The 22,047-nt window shown below is 43.8% G+C and overlaps 1 protein-coding gene across 1 annotated transcript in view; it reads left to right on the top strand.

Annotated features, from left to right (window-relative positions):
• LOC122686919 (phospholipid-transporting ATPase IB) overlaps nucleotides 1–22,047 on the top strand; it is a 442,214-nt gene that overhangs the window by 178,928 nt on the left and 241,239 nt on the right. The window contains exon 25 of the mRNA XM_043892282.1: nucleotides 15,624–15,796. Coding sequence (XP_043748217.1) covers nucleotides 15,624–15,796 — 173 coding nt within the window. The remainder of the gene's footprint in view (nucleotides 1–15,623; nucleotides 15,797–22,047) is intronic.

The raw sequence follows: 22,047 nt of genomic DNA, 5'->3' as shown, positions 1-22,047 counted from the left end.
CCATGGCCATGTATGGACAAGACAGAAGAACACTGACATCCTCACAGAAAGTTCTATTGGTGATGCTGGTCTAATGTCCATAGCAGTTTCCTGTTCTGTAAAGCTTCACGTGTAAACACCTTAACCTGGCTTCTAAGCCTTCTGCAGTCTTGCTGTTTGTACAGACTGAGTATGACTCACTATCAGGTGGTGAGGAAAACCCAGGGGCTGGAGCTCCCAAGAGACTGGGTGGAACAGATGAGGCATCTCATTCCTTTTTCAAGAATGAGTGGTGTTCCAAAAGGCAGGAGGTAGGTCTGAGGAAAGGTGTGAATGGGAAGGTCAGTTTCAGACATGTGGAAGATCTTGGTGAAGTATAGGGAATAAAGGGCAACCTCTCAGGCTGTTTCATCTTCCCAGAACGAGGAGAATAATTCCCACTCTCTGAACCACTGCAGGCTGATGGGTGAAGGGAATTTGTGTGGAAGCATTTTTTTGTTGTTGTTTAATTGAAGTCGGCATCACAGACTCAATGGACATGAGTTTGAGCAGACTCTGGGAGATGGTGATGGACAGGGAAGCCTGGCGTGCTGCAGTCCATGGGGTCACAGAGTCACACGACTTAGTGACTGAACAACAAACAACAGCAGTTGATTTTACAATGTTGTGTTACTTTCTGCTGTGCAGCAGAGTGACTCAGTTATACACGTGTTTACGTTCTTTTGTTCTTTCCCATCCTGGTTTATCACAGACTGTTGAATATAGTATCCTGTACTATACAGTAGGACCTTGCTGTTTATACATCTTATATACGCTGGTTTGTATCTACTAACTCCAAACTCCCAGTCCATCACCCTCCCTGCTTCCCTCTTGGCAACTGTAAGTCATGGAAACAGTTGGTTTTAAAGTGACTGATTCTTTACAAGGGCTTCCAGGAACACTGGGAATTCTAGATGGGCTTTCTGGAGAACAGAGTCTTTGAAGCTTAAGAAACTGGAAAATAAAAGGAAAGATCTGTGTTTAGGCAGCTGGACGTCCCAAGGTCCAGGGCCTGAGGGTGGCAAAGGCATTGCAGGCTGGTTGTCTATGTGTCCTGTGACTCCGGACACATGAGAACCTGTGTCTTCAGTCCATTCTCTTAGAGCTGCTGTGTTGGATGGTGAGCTTGGCCTAAGTTCAGTTCAGTTCAGTCACTCAGTCGTGTCCGACTCTTTTTGACCTCATGGACTGCAGCACGCCAGGCCTCCCTGTCCATCACCGACTCCCGGAGTTTACCCAAACTCATGTCCATCGAGTTGGTGATGTCATCCAACCATCTCATCCTCTGTCATCCCCTTCTCCTCCCGCCTTCAATCTTTCCCAGCATCAGGGTCTTTTCTAATGAGTCAGTTTTTCGCATTAGGTGGCTGAGGTATTGGAGTTTCAGCTTTAGCATCAGTCCTTCCAATGAAGGACTAAGTGCTGACATGTTGAAAGCTTCGTCACATATTGGATGCAGCATGAAATATTTGTGTTCCCCTCACTCATGTTTTCTTTAAGTTTCCAAGCTGTGGTTACTCCAGAGATGGATAGGTGTGTGACTTTGGGTTAGCAGCCTGACCTGTGTGCATTCCTACCGTCCTGGCCACTGTGGGCTCCTGGCAAAGCCGCCCTGGCTGGCAAGGAAGCAGCAGGGAACCCTTCTCGAGGTTTCCAGGGCAGCTCCAGAAACAGTGGTTTCTCCCAGTGGAAGAAGAGACGTGGTCCCGGTAGGAAATGTGGACGGCCCTGCTTGCCCTCCATAGATTGGCCATTCCATTCCTTCTCTTTTTACCTCCCTCCTCCTCCTTTCACCAAGACCAAGCACCTGGGTCCTCAAGAACTGGAAGTGTGTGAAAACAGTGATCTGAGATGGCAGGAGACAAGGGGAACCTCAAGGCCTGTTCCCTTCCATGCACCTTTCAGAACAGAGGGAACGAGGGGACAGCTGTGGGTTGACAGCTGGACACATGGTCTGTGTGACTAAAACAGGCTGAGTCTCTAGCGAGTGTGCTGGACCATAGTCCAGGCCCTGAAGAACACTCTGGTCCTTGGCTGACGCTGAGAAGCAAACCATGTCACATAGAAGCAAGATGAATGTGTGTCGGCTTCTGCTTGTAACTGTGTGTGTAACTGTAGCTGCAGGAACACTAACGTGGGGGGAACAACTTGTGGTTGCTGTTCTCTGTGACCCAGACAGTGTGGAAGGAAGAAGTACTGTGGCAGTTTTCATGAAGATGTGGGCACCCTGGCCACAGGGGCTTCTGGAGTCCCCCGTCGGCCTTGCCCCTTCCCCGTGGGTCTGTGTTTAACTGGACCCTCCATGCCCACTCCTCCCCAGACACCTCGCAGTTCTGAGAGGGGGTGTGACCAGGCCGCAGCCCGGCCCTGGGACCCCTGTGCCCTCCAGCCGGAGTGGCCCGGCCTCCTGGTGTGCTCCCCAGCCACTGGTTTCCTTACTTGTGCTGCTGCTTTAATTGGCCCCAGTTCTCTTCATCTGTTGCGAAAACTCTTGAAAATCATACGAGAGTCATTTCCCCCTTCTTTACTGGGATTCTTTTCTGCACGCGGTGCACGGCTGGTGAGGAGACCTGTGCCCTCTGCTCAGTTCTTGGCAAAGCCATCAATTGGTGGGTTTCTGCGGGGCGACTGATCACGTTACACCCGAGGAGTGCTGGACCTGGTTAGTTCTCAGCTGCAGGATATCGTTCCCCAGAGTCCTCAGGCTGGGGGGCCTGCTCTGAGGGTTCCCATGTGCCCATGGGTTTGCTGCTGCTCCTGTTTAGTTGCTCAGTTGTGACCCCGTGGACTGCGGCACTCAAGCTCCCCTGTCCTTCACGGTTTCCCAGAGTTTGCTCAAACTCGTGTCCATTGAGTCGGTGATGCCCTCCAACCATCTTGTCCATGCTGGTGAGTGGCACTTTGTAATTGGCCACAGACCCCCGCCACTCCTCAATGTCAGCTATACTTTTATAACCTGCCTGGTGCCCTGAGGTCATTTATCTGCACATAGATACATTTGTGTGCAGATAAATGACCTCCCAAAGCACATTTTCAAGTTCTTCCTAACCAAAAGCCGATAGACAGGCAGATTTCTATTCAGTTTATTCAGTTGTCCCTTGACCCGTTATTAGAGCCGGGGTTAGGGGCACCTACCCCTGAGTAGCTGAAGATCTGTATTCTACTATCTCTGCCTCAAAAACAAAGAAATGGATGACTCATTCAAATGCACAAAGCTGAAACGTTTGGGATAGACTCAAACCCTCCTTTTTCTGATTTCACATTTCGTGATCTCTAACAATATCAAAATTTTTCCCCAGTTAGTTAATTTAAAGATCTATAAAATGAGAATATAAGCACTACATTTATTGAAAACCCTATAAATGTTTAAAATTCCATATAAGTAGACCCACACAGTTCAAAACCCATGTTGTTCAAGATCAATTGTATTTGTATTTATCTCTCCAACTATCTTCTGATAGTGGTTTAAAATGAACAGTTGAGGGGACTTTCCTCATAGTCCAGTGGTTAATTAAGACTCCACACTTGCACTGCAGGGTGCATGGGTTCGATCCTTGGTCGGGGAACTAAGATCCCACATGCCAAGCAGCATGGCCAAAAAAGAGAAAGTTGAAAATGAAGAGTTGAAACAACATTCACGAAAGGAAATAAAACTGCTGAAGGATAGACTAGGAAGGCTTAGGGCCAGGATTACAGATTAACTGCTTTATTAGTCTGTTCGTTGGTGGCGTTGATCTTAATGACTGTGTTTAGGGCGGGAAGCTTGTATGCTTCACACTGACTGAGTGAACAGCACTGGTATTGAGTGACCCTGGTTTCACTGCTTTTGATCTTACTGGACAGATTTTTTGCTGCTAGGTTTCCCTTCTTCCCCAAATGTTGCTGAATTAACACAAGCAAAATCTTCTCCGTTTCACATCTCTTATTTGTTCTCTTGAAAGTGTTGATTTCGCGACTGGCTACAGCCTGAGCCTGGCTGGCAGTGGTGTGATCAATTCCTCCCCACGTTCCTCTCTGTGGTCAAGGGCTGTCTTCTGGAAAGGCCGTATCAAGTTCGTCCTCTGTTGTGAATGAAAATAATCAGTTGGTGAAAGCCCAGAATTAGAACCCTCTTGGTATATTTATTTCTGTGTCTCAAGAATTCTGATTTAAAGCAGACATTATTTCAAGTCATGTGAACAGTAGGTCGTTCAGGAGTCTTGGATGAATCAATGTTTTCTTCCCTTCTCTGTAAGAAAATGTATTTAAAGTAAAGGTCAAATCTAGCCTGGATTTAGAACCTATTAAATGTGGGTCTGGAGGGAAGAGCTGCTACTCTTTTAAAAAATTTTCTACATAGTTTTCAAGCACTAGGGACACTCTGGTCTTCTGCATATCATCATTTCACACTTATTTCTGGTGTTGGTATTTTTCTTTTCTGCTGGGCTGTAGCACAGATACCTAGTGAATTTGAGCCCATGTGGGTCTTTGGGCTTGCTCAAAGAGTAAATTGTTGAAGGAATAATTGTTCAAGGAATAAATTAAGCCTTTAAAAATCATCTTGGAGGAGTTTATTAGGCTTTGAACTGCATCTGAGAAGGATGGATCAGTGCCCCTTGTTTGATTAAGAGGCTCAGAAGTCAAACTCCGTGTCCATCCGTCCTGCCCTCCCCCGATCCCTCCAGCCGCCCCCAGCTCCATGAAGGTGGTCTAGCTATTGTTGGAGGTGATGGCCCCTCCCACAGCCTTACTCTGTTACCAGCCCCCCTGGTATTTCTGCTCCAGAGAAATCTCCAATCCCACACTTCCCCAGCCCAGCCTCGCCCTCTGTGGCTGTTGGCACAGCCCCTTGGCTGGTCTTCCGCTCCCCACCCACGACTCCCTTCCCTAAGCGCTCCTGCTCAGGAAAGGTTGGAGCATACTCTACAGGGTAGGCTCAGGAAAAGGCCATGGGGAGGGCATCAGTCCAGGGAAGAGGTCACCTGTGGAAACGCGACCGTTCCTATGCTCTTTACTGATTTATTTGGTTTTATTTTTTCATTTTTCAAATGCGTATGCAGTGGAGTACACCCCTGGCTTTTCTGACCAGAGACTATCGCTTAGAAAGTGTTTAAGTCTGCAGCAGTGTCCACGAAGACATGAGATGTTTTCCTAACAGAGCTGAGGGTTTGTGGACAGCTGGCCTCTCACGTGACAAATTCTTCTCCCAACGACTGCTGATTCAAGGAAAAGTGCAGAGGACCTGTGGGCAGACTCTTTGCAGAACCAGGCCGGGGTGGGTGGTTCCAGTGGCAGCTCTGGTGGCAGCTCTGATGGCAGCCAGGCCCAGTCCTCCCCCTTCTGTGGTCCTGCCTCAGTGCCCCCAAATGAGAGCCCATGGTCCCTTATTCTTCCTGTGGGTGACACTCTTCACTGCCCGCTTGCACAGCCTGCAGCTGCCACACATGCCACACACAGATCATTTTTATGATCTGCTTTCACTGTTTCTCTTTCAGAAATTTTTTTTACCCTCTCTGTTGCTCACACAAGTCTAAACACAGTCTGGACACATTATAATTCCTCTCAGAGTCCAGAAGCCTTTAGAAATAGGAAGTGCAAAGGCCATATCCTCGAAATATTAACATTAAAAGCTTAAATCTCCAACGTCAGGAAATTAACTAATATTATGATCATTTTTTACATGGCATCCATAAGGTTTATTTTAAAAGTCAGCCTGTGCTTTTAAAGAATCTGGTCTCATCGTACAACAAATCAGTAGTTCAAGAACAGAGATGATTTTGTAGTAGTTGCAATGTGCTCCGCGTGAGGACGTGACAGATGTTAGCATTTGTCACTGAGGAGCAATTTAGGCCTTTAGTTTGTAATTGGTATTTTATCTGTTTTTTTAATTGAAGTGTAGTTGATTTACAATGTTGCATTAGTTTCAGCTGTATGGCAAAGTGTCAGTCAAACACATATGTGTCTGTATGTGTATATGTCGGGCTTCCCAGGTGGCTCAGTGGTACAGAATCTGCCTGTGATGCAGGAGACACAGGAGACTCAGGTTTGATCTCTGGATCGGGAAGATCCCCTGGAGGAGGAAATGGTAACCCACTCCAGTATTCTTGCCTGGGAAATCCCATAGACAGAGGGGCCTGGCGGGCTACAGTCCATGGGGTTGTAGCGTTGGACACGGCTGAGCACACTCCAAGCACATACACATGCCCAGAAATACCTAGACTTATGAATTTAATATATAAACTATACAAATATTTTATAATAATCTACAAGGTAAAAGAGTCTGAAAAAGAATCTAGAATATATATATATATATGTATGTAGAGAGAGGGAGAGAAGAATATATTTTCTAGATTCCTTTTCAGATTCTTTCCCCTTATAGATTATTACAAAATATTGACTATAGTTCCCTGTGTTATACAGTAGGTCCTCGTTGAGGTATGTTATGTTTCCTATGTGAGATTAATAGCACTGTCTTCCTTTGCCAAAGTTTACCTGATGTAGTTAATCACACAGTTCATTAGAAATATTCTACCAACTTTTTCTGTAATACTTTTCTTTTTGCATTTCTCAGCTCAGTCACCATTGTATTTGCTTTGGGCATTTTATAATTCCTCCAAGAACCAAGGCAACTTTGAAATAGTTAAGTGCAATGACTATATCATAGATAGGTTATAAGTTAAAAATGTAAATCTGGAAAGGTAAGGAAATTAAGCAATTAAGCTGAGGTTGTTATGTGGAGAGTAAAATTGTTCCTGGTGAGTGTCTTTTTTTGTGTGTGTGTGGTTGGGGAGGGGGATAAGGCCCAGGAATTTTGGAGTCCAGGAGGTACTTTAGTGATAAATGTGTTATTTGTGACTCTTTCAGAATCACTGACGATACTTACATCTTTTTTTTTCTGTTGTATTTGTGTGTGAGTTCTTTATCTTTTTATTTTTAATATTATTAAAGTCTAATTGATTTACAATGTTGTTACGTTTTGCTGTATAGCCAAATGACTCAGTGACACATACATATGTTCTTTTCATGTTCTTTTCCAATATGGTTTATCACAGGATATTGGATGTAGTTCCCCGTGCTCTACAGTAGGACCTTGTTGTTTATCTATTGTGATGATTGTAAATATATGATTCACCATGTCCCCAAAATAGACAGCTACTTCCTGAGACCCAGTCTGGACAGATGTGTGAGAAGCAACTGTTGCGTGGAATTATAGAGGGTCATTTTCTACACAGCTGAGTGATCACTCACAAATGCGGATGTCACATTCTTCTTGCGAGAGGGTCATGCTTTGAAGTCATCTCTTAAAGAAAAAAGTTATCTCTTTTCTCCAACATTGCCAAAAGGATCCATAGCCAAAATTCAAGTACCAAATGTTTTTTCATGCATCTACATTATTTCTGAGATCTTATTATACACAGTTGGGCTTCCCTTGTGGCTCAACTGGTAAAGAATCCGCCTGCAATGCGGGAGACCTGGGTTCCATCCCTGGGTTGGGACGATCCCCTGGAGAAGAGAATAGTTACCCACTCCAGTATTCTGGCCCAGAGAATTCCATGAATTGTATAGTCCATGGGGTTATGCAAGAAACATATCTGTTCAGTCTATAAAAGGATTCCTGGTGCTGAAACCAAAATCTAGTTTTCTGGAAGAAAATAAGTTAAGCATATTTGGGTTGCTGCTTAATATCCTTTGAGAAGTAAAAGGAAGTACATATTTTCAGGGAGTTTTTTAACCTCAGTGATGTGAACTGTGTTAACAACTGTTAGTCGAACTTTCTTTCAATAAATAGTGGAGACTGATAGTTTTCAAACTTCCTAGGCTCTGAAGCCTCAGTGAATAAATGGTCTCTTTCTTATAAATGATACTTGTGGGTCAGTGGCTGCCGCTGGTTTCTTTCACATGCCCCACTTGCTGAGTCTCTTTTCTAACACTGCTGGGGCTGCCTTTTCAGGAAATCATGGATCTTTGTGGATGTGAAATGTAAAAAGAAAAAAGAACCTGAGAAAATAGAATGTTCTGGCCCTGAAGAGAGATTCTTGGTGCTAGCCTATGTACATGGTTGTTATTAGTCAGTCAGTGTTAGTTGCTCAATTATGTCCCATTCTTTGTGACCCCATGGACTGTAACCTGCCAGGCTTTGCTCTCCAACTCTCCAGGCAAGAATACTGGAGTGGGTTGCTATTTGCTTCTCAAGGGTTCTTCCTGACCCAGGGATCAAACCCGGGTCTCTTGTGTTGCAGGTGGATTCTTTACCATCTGAGCACATTATCCTACATAATGTCCCCCGTGTATTATGTGAATTATTCCACTGCACTTTGTTGCATGTCATGAATTCCAGCAAATAGAAGTGTGTTTAATTCTTTAAGCATCCAAAGATATTTCAAACTGTTAGTCATTTGAGAAATGCCAATGAAAACTACTAAATCTAACACTACCTATCCATTAGAATGTCTGACATTAGCAAGACGGATGGTGTCAGTGTGGACAAGGATGAGCCATAGTTAGAAAGCTCAGCTGGGACTGGTGAGAAGGCAAAATGATACAACCACTTTGGAAAAGATTCTCAGTTTTCATAAAGTAAATATGTATGTGTTCTATATGTATCTGTATAGATGGTAAGACAGAGTAATTCCAATCTGAGAATCTACCAAAGAAAGATAAAAATGTATGTCCACACAAAGACTACTATACAAGTTTTTATAGTAGAATTAATTCAAAATATCCTAAAACTAGAAACAATCCCCATGTGTAATAACAGGTGAGTGAATGACTGTGGTATAGTCATACATTGGAATACCACTTGGAAACAAAAAGGAATACACTATTGGTAAGTGCATAAATATTGGACAGATCTCAAAAGATTAGGCTGAATGGATAGGTGAGAGAGGAATGACTAAACTCTGCTTCTATTTATATGGCTTTCTAGAAAAGGGAAACTGTAGTAACAGAAGTGGCCAAAGGCTGGCAGAGGAAGGGATGAAATTGCCTGTGGAATGTCAGGTGGGGACATGTTGGAGTGATGGAGATCTGTATTTTAATCGTAGAAGAGGTTACATGACCAACCTATAGAGAGATTCTTGGGGCTGGCCTATGTCCTCCATTGTTATCATTGTTTAGTCCCTCAGTTGTGTCCAACTGTTTTTGACCCCATGGACTGTAACCCACCAGGCTCCTCTGTCCATGGGATTTCCCAGGCAAGAATACTGGAGTGGGCTGTCATTTCCATCTTCAGGGGATCTTCCCAGCCCAGGGATCGAACCCACGTCTCCTGCATTGGCAGGTGAATTCTTTACCACTGAGCCAGCAGGGAAGCCCTGTTGTTATTACCCTACACAATCCCTGTGTACTACTTGAATTATTCCTCTTCATTTAGTTTTATGTCTTGACATCCCTTTGTATTCTTTTGGCAAAACTCATTGAATTGTACACTTAAAGTGGCTCAATTTTGTGTTAATTATAACCCAATGAAGCTGATTAACAAAACCAAACCAAATAAACCTCTGGATAGGCTTTTGTGCTTGTGCAAATTTAGTAAATTGGGTTGGTTTACTCTGAGATTAATTTTTTTAAAATCGGAAATGCAAGTATTCTATAGGAGGTGGAGATGGCCAGTGCAAGGAAGGGCCTGATGGGAGTGGGGGATGGGGTAAAAGGTGATGTGAGGATACCTGACAAGCACCTTGTGTTTGTATTAATAGCAAGAGACCACGTGATCTCTTGAGGATGTTTGCTTCATGCCTGTGACATATCATGCGTTTTCCCTGAAATTATTTGTGTTATAGGAAGTCTTTGAAATGTTACACATCTAACAGATTCCTCTTCTCTTGAACCCTTGGGCCATAGGATGGCCATGAGCCTAAGAGGCTTGTGAGCCCAAAGTTCCCTCAGGAGAAGGTAGTTCGCCCTCGAACGTGAAGGCTGTGCAAGTTCTTGAGTGTGATTTGATCGAGTTGCCGGCCCTGAAATTCAAGCCATCTGGGCTTTTCAGCATCATCAGCTCTGAGCGCGTTGGAATTTACAGAACATCAACATGAGCGCTGAGGCAGCTGCATCTCAGACATCCCTTAGGATCCTGCCAAGGTCAGGGAAGGGGACAGTGAGCCGTCTGGACAGAGTTCAGTGCTGCTGCACGGTTTAATTTTGAGGAAAGATTCCTGCTATCTGCAGACTGGAAGTCATGCATCCAGGGTCTAGAAATGGTCGTCTCTCCCGGTTTGTTTATTAAGTCTAAAGTCAGAACAGTAGCACCACCTTCCAGATCCCATCTGCCTGTAGGCTGAGCGGAGTGCACTTCAGCTGTGCTCAGGGGCCATCTGATGAACATCTGATCTGTGAATCTGCAGAGGAGAACCATTTCCTGAGATCACAGGGTAGCACTGTCTATGTTGTTTATCTAATCATATTGAAAAACCCGGAAAGGCAGAGGCAAGCACTGACTTTACTGATAAGAAGTGCAGGGTTCATTGTACAGCACTTCTGGGTAAAAGTGTCTGGTGTGACTCAGGGATCAATCTTCACTCAGAGTTGCCCACTTTTGGCTTTAAGTCTTGTGTGCTTTTAATTGTGGAGGAAAATGGAGAATGTGTATGAAAAGCTGGAAATGTAATTTTTCATAGCAACACCTAAAAGGCAAATTCTAATGAAGAATTTCGGAATGTTTCGCATCTTTCAGGCAATGAAACCCCAGCCCCAATTCCCTCTGCCCCTCGTAACAGCCAAGTCTATTGTAACTTTCTGTAATTGGTTTTTTATTAAAATAAGAGAGTGTAGTATAAATTTTAGCAACTAGGCTAAATAGGTATTAACAGGCCCTGGGATCCAACCACAATTTGTAACATCGTTCCTTTGGGAAAATGGATTCTAAGTGCCCCATAACTAACTTACAAATAGACTTTTGAATCATAGTCCATTTGAGAATAAGGAACTGTTTGTGATAGTAATACCTCCGATTGGCTTGCTCCAGAATTACACAGAAGGGACCTATATTCTGCCACACATGTGTGGTGAGCTGAGCTAGTCTGGGTTTGATCAAAGATTATTGCTGAGTGGGCATTGAAAGCATAGGAATTAAAACCAAAGTAGAGACTGGGGACAAGTCAAGGGTGGAGCTGGAAGGATGGGTCTGGAGGGGGTTTAGTGGTAGGAAAAGTTTTTAATCTCAAAGGCACAGGTGTGGTTCTGAGCAGATGAAATGAAGGGAGAACAGGTGACTAGGGAGGTTAAGTGTAGAAAACATTGAAAACGAAAAGGCTAGGTAGGATAGGAGGAGGAAGGTGAATCAAGAACCAGTCATTCTTTTTAAACCTGGAAATATAAATTATGTTTTAATTGGTTTGCAAATATTCTTATTAAATTAGAGACGGTAAGTTATACCCTTATCTCTTTTATAGTTGATATTATTTCCCATACATTTATAGATTTTACTGAGAAGTGTTAAATCTAGTGGCATTCTTTAAAAAAATGAAAGAATGTCATTTGTAGCAATATGGTTGGATCTAGAAATTATTATACTAAGTGAAGTAAGTCAAAGACAAACACGACTGACATCACTTATATATGAACAAGAATAAATACGTGGAATCCAAAAAAAGATACAAATTATAAATGAACCAATTTATAAAACAGAAATAGACCCATATTCATAGAAAGCAAACTCATGAAGAACCAGTAATTTTTAAGGAAATATAATGTCAAATGTACCAGGAAGGCTGGATAGCTCACGTCTTCCAGACAAACAAATGCCTCTGAGACCTATAAATAATCTCTTAAAGATACTACACTGAAGGATTAGCTGAGACACATTCATTCATTTACGAAGTCAGCATATTTACTGAGCAGCTGCTCTGGGCTCGCATGATCTGAGTTTGGCAAAGGAAGTTTCTGCCTTCATCAAATTTACAATTGAGTACAGTTCCAGCCAGACTCAAAGATGAGCCAGAGCTGGCTGGGGCAGAATGTTGGTGAGACCTATACTCTGTCCTTAAGAATATTAGGTTTTTTATTCACTCTTCTGTGTGTGTACTTGCTACCCTGACGGTACAATAGGACTTCCGGGGGTATATATGCCCCTAGAGCGTAGTAGGTACTCGAGTAACCACATCTTGGTTGGTTGATGGTAATAGGTCTGACTCATGTAATTGCTTAGTTGAACCCTTTTTATTCATGGGGAAACTTGTATTTGTTAATGTACTGCACTCTTTACCAGTGTATGAGAAATTGCCCAGTCAATGGAATATGAACGTGAAATCTCTCTCTTTTTTAAAATGTTTTTTAGTAACATTTAGTGTTCTTACTGCAAGTGGAGAGCTTGGTTGCCCTGTTTTTACAGGGTGTAGCTCAGCATAGCCAATGGGCGCCACCTGCCCCAGTGGCCATGCCCTGCTCACCCCATTTCCATGTATTCATGGCCTTGTCTCCCATGTTGCACATATCTGACACCGCTGTTGCCACGCTGGAGTAGAAGGCTCATTCCAGACAGTAAATGTGATGGGTTGTTGGCTTGTTCAGTGACGATGTCCTCCTGGTCCTTTCATCTCTGTGTCCACTACTCCAACAAGAGTGCTGCAGCACCCGTGAATTCACCGGGTGACCTTCTGTCTTGGCTCAGGCTGCTGTCACAAAAGTACTTAGTCTGGTGGCCTAGACAACAGGAGCTCTCTCCTCATGGTTGTGAAAGCTGGAAGACCAGGACCCAGGAGTAGAGCCAGTGTCTCATGTGGGCTTTCTTCCTGGTTTGTCTTCATGAGGGTTGAGAGGGGAAGGAAGAGAGAAGTTCTCCTGTCTCTTCTCCTAAGGGCACAATGGGGTTATTATGGGCTCATTGAATTCTGTCCTTTGTGCGTCTTATCTCGGGCCACTGTCCTGCTTTTCCCCGTCTTGAACCCCCAAGGGTGCACAGTCAGGGGCAGCTGTGGTGGCTGATGGTTTGATGGACTGCAACACCCTTTATATACTGATGCGGCAGGTGACATTTTTGGCCCATACCATCTTGGGCCTAGTTGGTTTTAACCAGTTTTATTCTCTGCAGCTTCTTTCTAAAACTTAGATAAGAGCAATTGATTGACATTTGAGGGAGGGTTTGGGGTATGAAGGGCTTCCCTGGTGGCCCAGTTGTTAAAGAATCCACTTGCAATGCAGGACACCTGTGTTCAATCTCTGGGTCAGGAAGATCCCCCAGAGAAGGCCACGGCAACCCACTCCAGTGTTCTTGCCTGGAGAATCCCATAGACAGAAGAGCCTGGCAGGCTGTAGTCCATGCGTTTACACAGAATCGGACACGACTGAGTGACTAACTTTCACTTCAGGGTATGATTCCAGGGGAGCAGCCTTGGTAACCCTGGAGCACGTTTTATCAGCACGTTTCTGCCATCATGTGCCCTTTGCTCAGACTTCTTCTGGGCCCACCCCCCATTCATGCCTGAACCTCTATGGACCACATCTGCAAACCCAGTCTCATCACTATGGTGAGAAGTTTCCCAGGAGGGTGCTCTGGCCACTGTGCACTGACCCCGGCAGGCATGCTCTCCAGAATTGCCTGGACCTGTCTCAGTTCCCCTGGAGGCATCTCCAGACTGCCAGGCTGGAGTTTCCCTAAGTGGCTGGAATTGTCTTCTCTCCCTAAATTCTGAAGGACAGGCTGTTGGCACAGATAAAGTAAACATAGATGTTTTGTTTGAGATTCAGAATTACGCAACTCACCAAGAGTAAGAAGCATAAAGTGTCCTTTATTTTTATTTTTAGTAGGAGTCCATTTAACTTTTTTTCTTAGAGCATTATTTTATGACTTCCTCTATTACCGTGTTGACAAAGCAGGTCTTGTCACGGATGGCATTTATTCACCGCCTGAAGTGGCAGAGCTGTGTGTTTTCCTTGATGTGGGAAGTTCTTATTGAATAAATAGTAACAGGAAGAGGAATGGGTTTGACTGGAGGCCTATTATGTGCCAAGTGGGTTACGCTGAGCAGCTCATTTTTCATAAGAAGGGCGCTATGAAGTGAGTATTCTTAGCTTCGTTTTACACTTGAGGAAACTGTTATTTAAAGAGGTTTTGCATCTTGCCCAAGGTCACAGAGGCAATAAGGGGAGAGTTGGGACCGGACCCCAGGACACTTGACCATAGAACGACAATTGTGCCTTAGATGCATCTTTTTTAAAATTAATTTCTACTGGAGTGTAGTTGCTTTGCAGTGTGGTTGTTTCTGCAGCATAGCAAATCCTTTTTTGATATTGACAGCCTCCTGTTGAGAAGGAAAGCTGAGCAGTCAGACAGTAGAACCTGCTTCTCACCTTGTGACGGTGGCTGATCCTCAGTTTAATGAGGGGTAGAAGAATTCCAGTTCATTCTACATGTTTCTTAACTGTACTCTATGTTATCAGATGACAAATATACGTATATGTCACTTAATAGCCGAAGGACAGTTGTCCAAACAGAGTAATTTCAGCTGACTGGTGTGCATCTCTGATTAATTTAAAGCAGGTTTTTATTATGAGCCCCAAATATCGTCTTATGTTTGAACTGGATATCCTATTCGTAATCATGAATTCCCTTGGAAGATCAGAGCATCCTTTTTTTTAATCTTAAAAATGATGCTCTAATGAACTTATGGTTGCTGGAGGGAAAGGATGGGGGGAAGGGATACTTAGGGAGTTTGGGTTAGACATGTATACACTTTTTCTGTTTAAAATGGGTCATCAGCAAGGAGCTGCTCTATAGCACAGAGAATTCTGCTCAATAGTTATGCGGCAGCCTGGATGAGAGAGGAGTTCGGGGGAGAATGGATACATGTACATGCATGGCTGAGTCCCTTTGCTGTCCATCTGAAATTCATGCCATTGTTAATTGGCTATACTCCAGTACTAAAATAAAAAGTTTAAAAAAATGGTTCTACACTTTAATTCCATCTGATAATAGATATCACATGAAAACAGTTACTCGGGCTGGTAGTAATGTTTTAAAAGGTACTGGTGATTTCATTTGCTTGAATATTTTTTGTAACATGAAAAAAATGATCAATTCGTTTCTTACTCCAATGATTCATGAAGAAAAATGGTTTAATCTGCAGATCTCAGTAAAGAAAAGGAAGGGACCTTTTGTGTTATTTTTATATCCTCTAATTTCTTTTGCATGCTTTGAAGATGACCTTGTGTAAACTGAGAAGTTCTTGACATTTAAGTTCCAGCAATGTTATCACCCTCACCCCCACCCCCGCCAAGAAAAAACATTTGTATTTATAGAATTTCCTGTTCTAGGAACACCAAGAATAATGTGTATGTAGGTAAAGGAGGAGAGAGAAAGATAGTCACAGGAACCTTAGCAATTAAAGTTCCAGTGGAAAAGAATTTGGATGCTCTAGGTCAGCTGAAGATGGCAACCACAGTAGGTTATTGTAAATTACACTATGGGGATGTTTTCACCCATAGCACAGACCTAGGCTGTGGTCTGTTGTAATATCAATAGGCCAAGTTGAGCTGTGTTTGTATGTTTTACGTTATAGGGGGCATGTTTTCATTTTAAGGAACTTACTTTGGATTTCTGGGTCTTTTTTCTGCTGTTTAAAAGCTGCTGCTCTTTCTGCTACCCTGAGATGTAACACCCCGCCTCCCCCCACCCCACCGCCTTGTTTCAGGCCACCCGGGCGGCCATCACCCAGCACTGCGCTGACCTCGGGAGCCTGCTGGGCAAGGAGAACGACGCGGCCCTCATCATCGACGGCCACACCCTCAAGTACGCGCTGTCCTTCGAGGTCCGGAGGAGCTTCCTGGACCTGGCCCTCTCGTGCAAGGCAGTCATCTGTTGCAGGTAGGTGCCAGGCTGTCCCAGGCTCATGCTCTGACTTGTCCATGTCCTTCGTTTACGTAAAAGAACCACACGTGGGAATTCTAAGGATGAAGTTTCGGGGGGCAAAAAAGCAAAACAACGATACAGATTCAACCGTCCGTTCACAGATTTTGTGGAAGGCAGTCAGTGGTTTTTGCATTTTTGTTTTCTCTACTGTCTTCTGAGAAGGTAGAAGTGATCAGAGCCAGGCTGTCTTGGCAGGCACACTGTGGTGTCTGTGAGGTGTCACCACCCGAGGGTGTCACTCACACTGTCTCACGCGGAGCCGGAGGTCACGGTGAGAATGTCACCATCCCCAGCAGCTGCCACGATGGCCAGGGAGCCACCACCCCGCCGCCGTGGTGAGCAGAGATGCACCAGACACCACCAGAAACGACACGGAAAGTCTGGTAGGCTCTAAGTCCCAGCACATGTGCTCTAATGTCATGGTTTTTCAAAGGGAAAGCGAAACGAGCCCGTTTGGGTTTCTCAGGGGAGAGCAGGAATGCCTTCCAGGCTCTACGGGAACTCACACTCCGCTTGCCAGGTGCTGGACACCAAAGGAAAACATCTTTCTCCCCTTCTGACCGTGGCTGCTCCCTGAGGCCTCTGTGTGTCCCACCTCACTGGATCCCTCACCGCTTCACAGGAAGGCGTTCACCCTGGAACTGGCACGGAAGGAGGAAATTTCAAATTAAATACCGTTACTGTATTTAATAATACAAAATAGAAGCATTAATTGAAAAAAAAAAAAAAAAGAACCTGGGATGGTGCAGTTTTACCTACAGAAGATGTTTCTTGGCTGGTCTCACATTTAAGATTAAGGGGAAAAAACCCACATACTTCTCTTTTTTTTTTAAAGTGCATCTTTCAGTTGCTTTCTCTTCATTGAGAATTTAAACTTTAATATGTGACTTCAAATATAAGGTTTAACCTTCCATTTAAGGTTGACCGTTTCATCTTTAAAATGTAATAGTTATCAAAGTTACCCTTTTCTCTAATAATAGAAGAAAATAATTTTTTTTCAGAAAATAATTTTTCACGGACATTGTTTTGTGTAGTCTCCCAGCAGTATTGATTCAAAGACTGGCAAAGGCTGTGTGAAAATGGATAAATACTTTAAAGAAATATTTTAGGCAGCAGAAAGATGGAAAATGGAAGAATTTAAGATTTTGCTGAGATTGGAATCACACTGTTTTGCTAATTACACATCGTTATACTAAGATCATGGCATCCGGTCCCATCACTTCATGGCAAATTGATGGGAAAACAGTGGAAACACTGACAGACTTTATTTTCTTAGGCTCCAAAATCACTGCAGATGGTGATTGCAGCCATTAAATTAAAAGATGCTTGCTCCTTGGAAGAAAAACTATGACAACCTAGATAGGCTATGGTTTTTTCAGTAGTCATGTATGGATGTGAGAGTTGGACTATAAAGAAAGCTGAGTGCCAAATAACTGATGCTTTTGAACTGTGGTGTTGGAGAAGACTCTTAAGAGTCCTTTGGACAGCAAGGAGATCAAACCAGTCAATTGTAAAGGAAATCAGCCCTGAATTTTCATTGGAAGGACTGATGCTGAAGCTGAAGCTCCACTATTTTGGCCACCTGATTCGAAGAACTGACTCATTGGAGAAGACCCTGATGCTGGGAAAGATTGAAGGTGGGAGGAGAAGGGGACAACAGAGAATGAGATGGTTGGACGGCATCACTGACTCCGTGGACATGAGTTTGAACAAGCTCTGGGAGTTGGTGATGGACAGGGAAGCCTGGCGTGTTGCGGTCCACAGGGTCTCAAAGAGTTGGATATGACTGAGCAACTGAATTGAACTGAACTGATACCAGAGTATTTTTTCATGTGCTTAAAATTCTAGGAAAGTCATCATCTGGGCAGCAGTACATTTAGCGATCAGTGTGGATGACAGCTTACTGTTGTTGGCAGGGATGTTGGCATTTATTTATTGAGATTTCAAATGAATAGTCTGCTAGGGTGTTTACTGTAGGCTTGATATTCACACTGTATGTTCCTGGACATCATAGGAGAATAGAGAGAAGACTGGTCTTTGCTTTCAGTGCAAATGATGAATGTGTGTTTGTAATCCTTGCTTCTGGTATCTTCCTTTACTTCTCTTGTACTCCTCTCCTCCTTGAAATCAGGCCTCCTCCAGGAAGGCCTCCATCTTGCCATATGCACAGCCTCTCAATTCTTTTCTTAATTTGTCCTCAGCATCTGATGTTGAGAGCCACTGCCCGTTGGATTCTCCTCTATTTCCATGACACCTTTCTCTTCTCCCTAGTTTTGTGTTTCCCTCATAGGGCCTTTCACACCAGCTTTGAGACTCCATATTTTCAGCTTTCACCTTTGGCCCTGTTGTATTTTCAACCCATGTCTCTTCCACACATGTGTCCCCTTTGCTCTTACAGCTCATCTGTCTTCTCCATTAGAGATTCTCAGTGCTAACTTCCCACTGGATCATCTGGAGAGCCTAAGACAATTTCTTTAAAAAGTTAAGCATAGAATTACCCCCGTATGACCTAGCCATTCCACTCTTGGGTAGCTACCCAAGAGAATTAAAAAGAGGTAACCAAGCAAATAGTTGTGTGTGCATGTTCAAAGGAGCACTAGTTGTAATGGCCAAAAGGTGGACACAACCCAAGTGTCACTTGATGGATGAATGGACAAGCAAAATGTGGTCTGTCCATACAATGGATGCTTTTTCAGCCATAAGAAGGAATGAAGCACTGATACATGCTGTAGCATGGATAAACCTCAAAAACATACCCAGAAAAATAAACCAGTCACAAAAGACTGTGTATTATAGGCTTCCATTCATGGGATATATTCAGAATTAGCAAATCCACACAGAGAGAAAGTGGCTTAGTGGTTGTCCAGGACTGGGGGAGGAGGAATTGGGAGTAAGTGTCTGGTGGATATGGGTCTCCTTTTGGGGATGATGAACGTGTTCTGAGACTCCACAGCAGTGATGCTGCACACAGCACTGTGAATGAACTGAGCTATTACACTTGACGTGGTTAATTTCATGTTAACTTTGCTATTGTCGTTCAGTCAGTCAGTTGTGTCTGATTCTTTGCGACCCCATGGACTATAGCACACCAGGCTTCCCTGGCCTTCGCTATCTCCCAGAGTTTGCTCAAACTCATATCCATCGAGTTGGTGATGCCATCCAACCATTTCATCTTCTGTCGTCCCCTTCTCCTCTTGCCCTCAATATTTCCCAGGATCAGGGTCTTTCCCAGTGAGTCAGCTCTTTGCAGTCAGGTGTCCAAAGTATTGGAGCTTCAGTTTCAGCGTAAGTCCTTCCCATGAATATTCAGGGTTGATTTCCTTTAGGATTGACTGGTTTGATCTCCTTGCAGTCCAAGAGACTCTCAAGAGTCTTCTCCAGAACCACACTTTGAAAGCATCGTTTTTTTTGGCCTTCTTTATGGTCCATCTCTCACATCCATACATGACTACTGGAAAAACCATAGCTTTGACTATACAGACCTTTGTTGGCAAAGTGATGTCTCTGCTTTATAATACACTGTCTACGTTTGTCATAGCTTTTCTTCCAAGGAGAATGTTAACTTAACTTAAAAATATAAACAAATGAACCAAAGAATTCATCCATGGCAATGACATGTTTGTTGAATGAAAAAATGGAATGTTGAATGGAAGTTTTATTAATTCATTTGAATGAAATCTTTGTTGAGAAAATAAGCAAAAAAAGCCTGAGCCCTAGACCCTATCCCAGGATAATTAATGTGGAATTCTAGGAATTTTATGAGCCTCCGGGTGGTTCTGATGAATAGTCAGGGTTGAAACTAGATGACCTCCCCAGGCTTTCTGTCCCGTGCGACCTCTCCCTTGAGCTCCAGCTTGAGAGCTGCTCCATCTGTGTCTGGGGTTCCTCACACTGACATTCTTGGGCACCTTGAGTTGGAATGTGACTGAGTTGGTTACTGTCCTCTGGGCTGTGCATCTCCTTATCCTTGTCAGTCTTCCCACTGGTTTTCCAGGTTTACTGTCTCAGTGGATGGTACTCTTCTCCATTACCAGGGCCTTTTTGTAGCAGAACAGTCATGATTTTATACCCAAGGAACTTTTAGAGAGACTAAACTACATAGACAGATTATGACATCGAGGTCAGAAATTGCAGGCTCAAAACTTATTCTTGAAAAGTGTTGTCTTGATTTTTTATAAGTGAGGAAATGAAAGCCTCAGACAAACTACATCATCTTGCCTATGGGTTCAGTGAGTGATGGAGGCATTATCCACTTCTGAGTCATGAAGTTGTCTGTGTCAGAAAATCGGTGGTCCTGTGTTTATTACTGGGACCAAATGTAAGGTTTGATTTTTAACACATTTTTCAACCCATAGAATTTGTTTGAACCTACTCAGCATACAATTTTGTAGGATTTATCATTCCCCAGAGTGCTTCCCAGGTAGCGCTAGTGGTAAAGAACCCACCTGCCAATGCAGGAGTCTGAGAGATGTGGATCGATCCCTGGGTTGGGAAGATTCCCTGGAGGAGGGCATGGCAACCCACTCCAGTATTCTTGCCTGGAGAATCTCATGGACAGAGGAGTCTGGCTGGTTACAGTCCATGGGGTTACACAGAGTGGACATGACTGAGGCGACTTAGCAAGCACACACGGAGGGATAGCAGGCATGTAGAAAATGGGTTGAAAGAAGGAATCCTCTGTTCTCCCCTGTTCCCATTACCTAAAATGACTATTTATCTTGTTTTCTTATTTTTCCTTTTTCTGTGAAGCTCTTTATTCTGGAGAGCTTCAAAATGGAGATCAATTTTGTAGGCACAGATGAGAGTCTGGGGACACTTTGACTTCTTGAACTTTGACAAATTTAAAAGTTTATCTTGACAGGAAGAGAGTCATGAAAGAATCATCAGGGCCGGCTTTGTGAGGGAGCTGGTGGATGGCCCCACCGCAGCCCCCTGCAAACACGGGGTGCTCACAGCCCCAGTGCCGCCACCCGGGCAGAGGTGATTTATGGCTCTGTGTCTCTGGGCAGGAGATGGAGTGGAAGGAAAACATCACAGCAGAGATTTACCCTGGTTGTGCAAATTAGGCATCTCAGAAGGCATCGTTTATTTTCTCCAGTGTGTTTAGACTTCTGTCTTTCAGGAAAGATGCAAAGATAAACAAGTATGTACCTACTCTCATACCATGGGAGTAAAGATAGTGCAGAGGAGAGCGCAGAGTGGGTACGACCAATGTTTCTGAAAGCTTTGGGGGCTTATTTTTCTAAGAGTGATTTATATTTCTTGTAGAGAGAAGTCAGAAAGTGCAGATAAACAAGAAGAAAGAAAACAGCATTCCCAATCCTGTAGACTAGAGATAAGCCTTTTTAGCGATCAGTGTCTAAATGTACATCTTTTTCAGTTGAAATGGCTTTTCTTGGAAGAGGGTTAGATTGTCCACAATATGTGGAGTGCAAAGATGTTTTAACAGTATTTATGGCAAATAGTAACATAAATGTGTTATTTAATTTATTCCTCATTGCTGAATATTCAGGTTAAGAGGGGTTCCCCCCTACCCTCCACTGATTTAAGTATCACTATGAATAAGGTTGTTATAGCTCAGTCTTTGTAAGGATGCTTGATTTCCATAATATAATAGTGGATTCAAGAGGGAGCAATACAGAAATTTACAAAAATGTCTGTGCCTTTCCTCTCGGAAAGCCAAGTGATGACTTGGGTGTGGTCAGTGGTCACTCTCTGGTTCACTGGTCCACTCTCTGGTCACCCCCGGCCAGGACAAATGTGCTGTCCTCTGTTTGGGCAGCAGAGCTGGCCTTTGTTAGTCTCGCCTAGAAAGAAGAGCAATTGAGAAACTATTTTGTGTCAGGACACGCATATGCAGAATCTAGGGAGAAACCACACTGCATTTTTACCTGCTGACAGTGTCATTCCCACAACTGGCTCAGTCTTACACTTTCTGAACTCCCTGAAGCTCCAGACTCACTTATCCAAGAGGTCTGTGCCTCTGTCCCCCCGGGAAAGGAACTGTTTCTTCCCACTCAGTCTCCCTCCAGCTCCGCTCTCCCATTAATGAGGCATGATGGACTTTGAGACGTCTCAGGGCGCTGTGATTTTGCATGGGGTGTCTTTCAGCCTGTGAGCCATCCACAAGAATAATATCAAAGCAGAGCTCGGATACACTAATTAGAATTGTACCACCGATCGTGTTTGGGTTGGCCTCGATGTTG

Source organism: Cervus elaphus, chromosome 30, assembly GCF_910594005.1.
Source record: "Cervus elaphus chromosome 30, mCerEla1.1, whole genome shotgun sequence".
NCBI lineage: Eukaryota > Metazoa > Chordata > Mammalia > Artiodactyla > Cervidae > Cervus > Cervus elaphus.
Note: the sequence above shows the minus strand (reverse complement) of the source record. Positions and strands in the feature narration are given on the sequence as shown.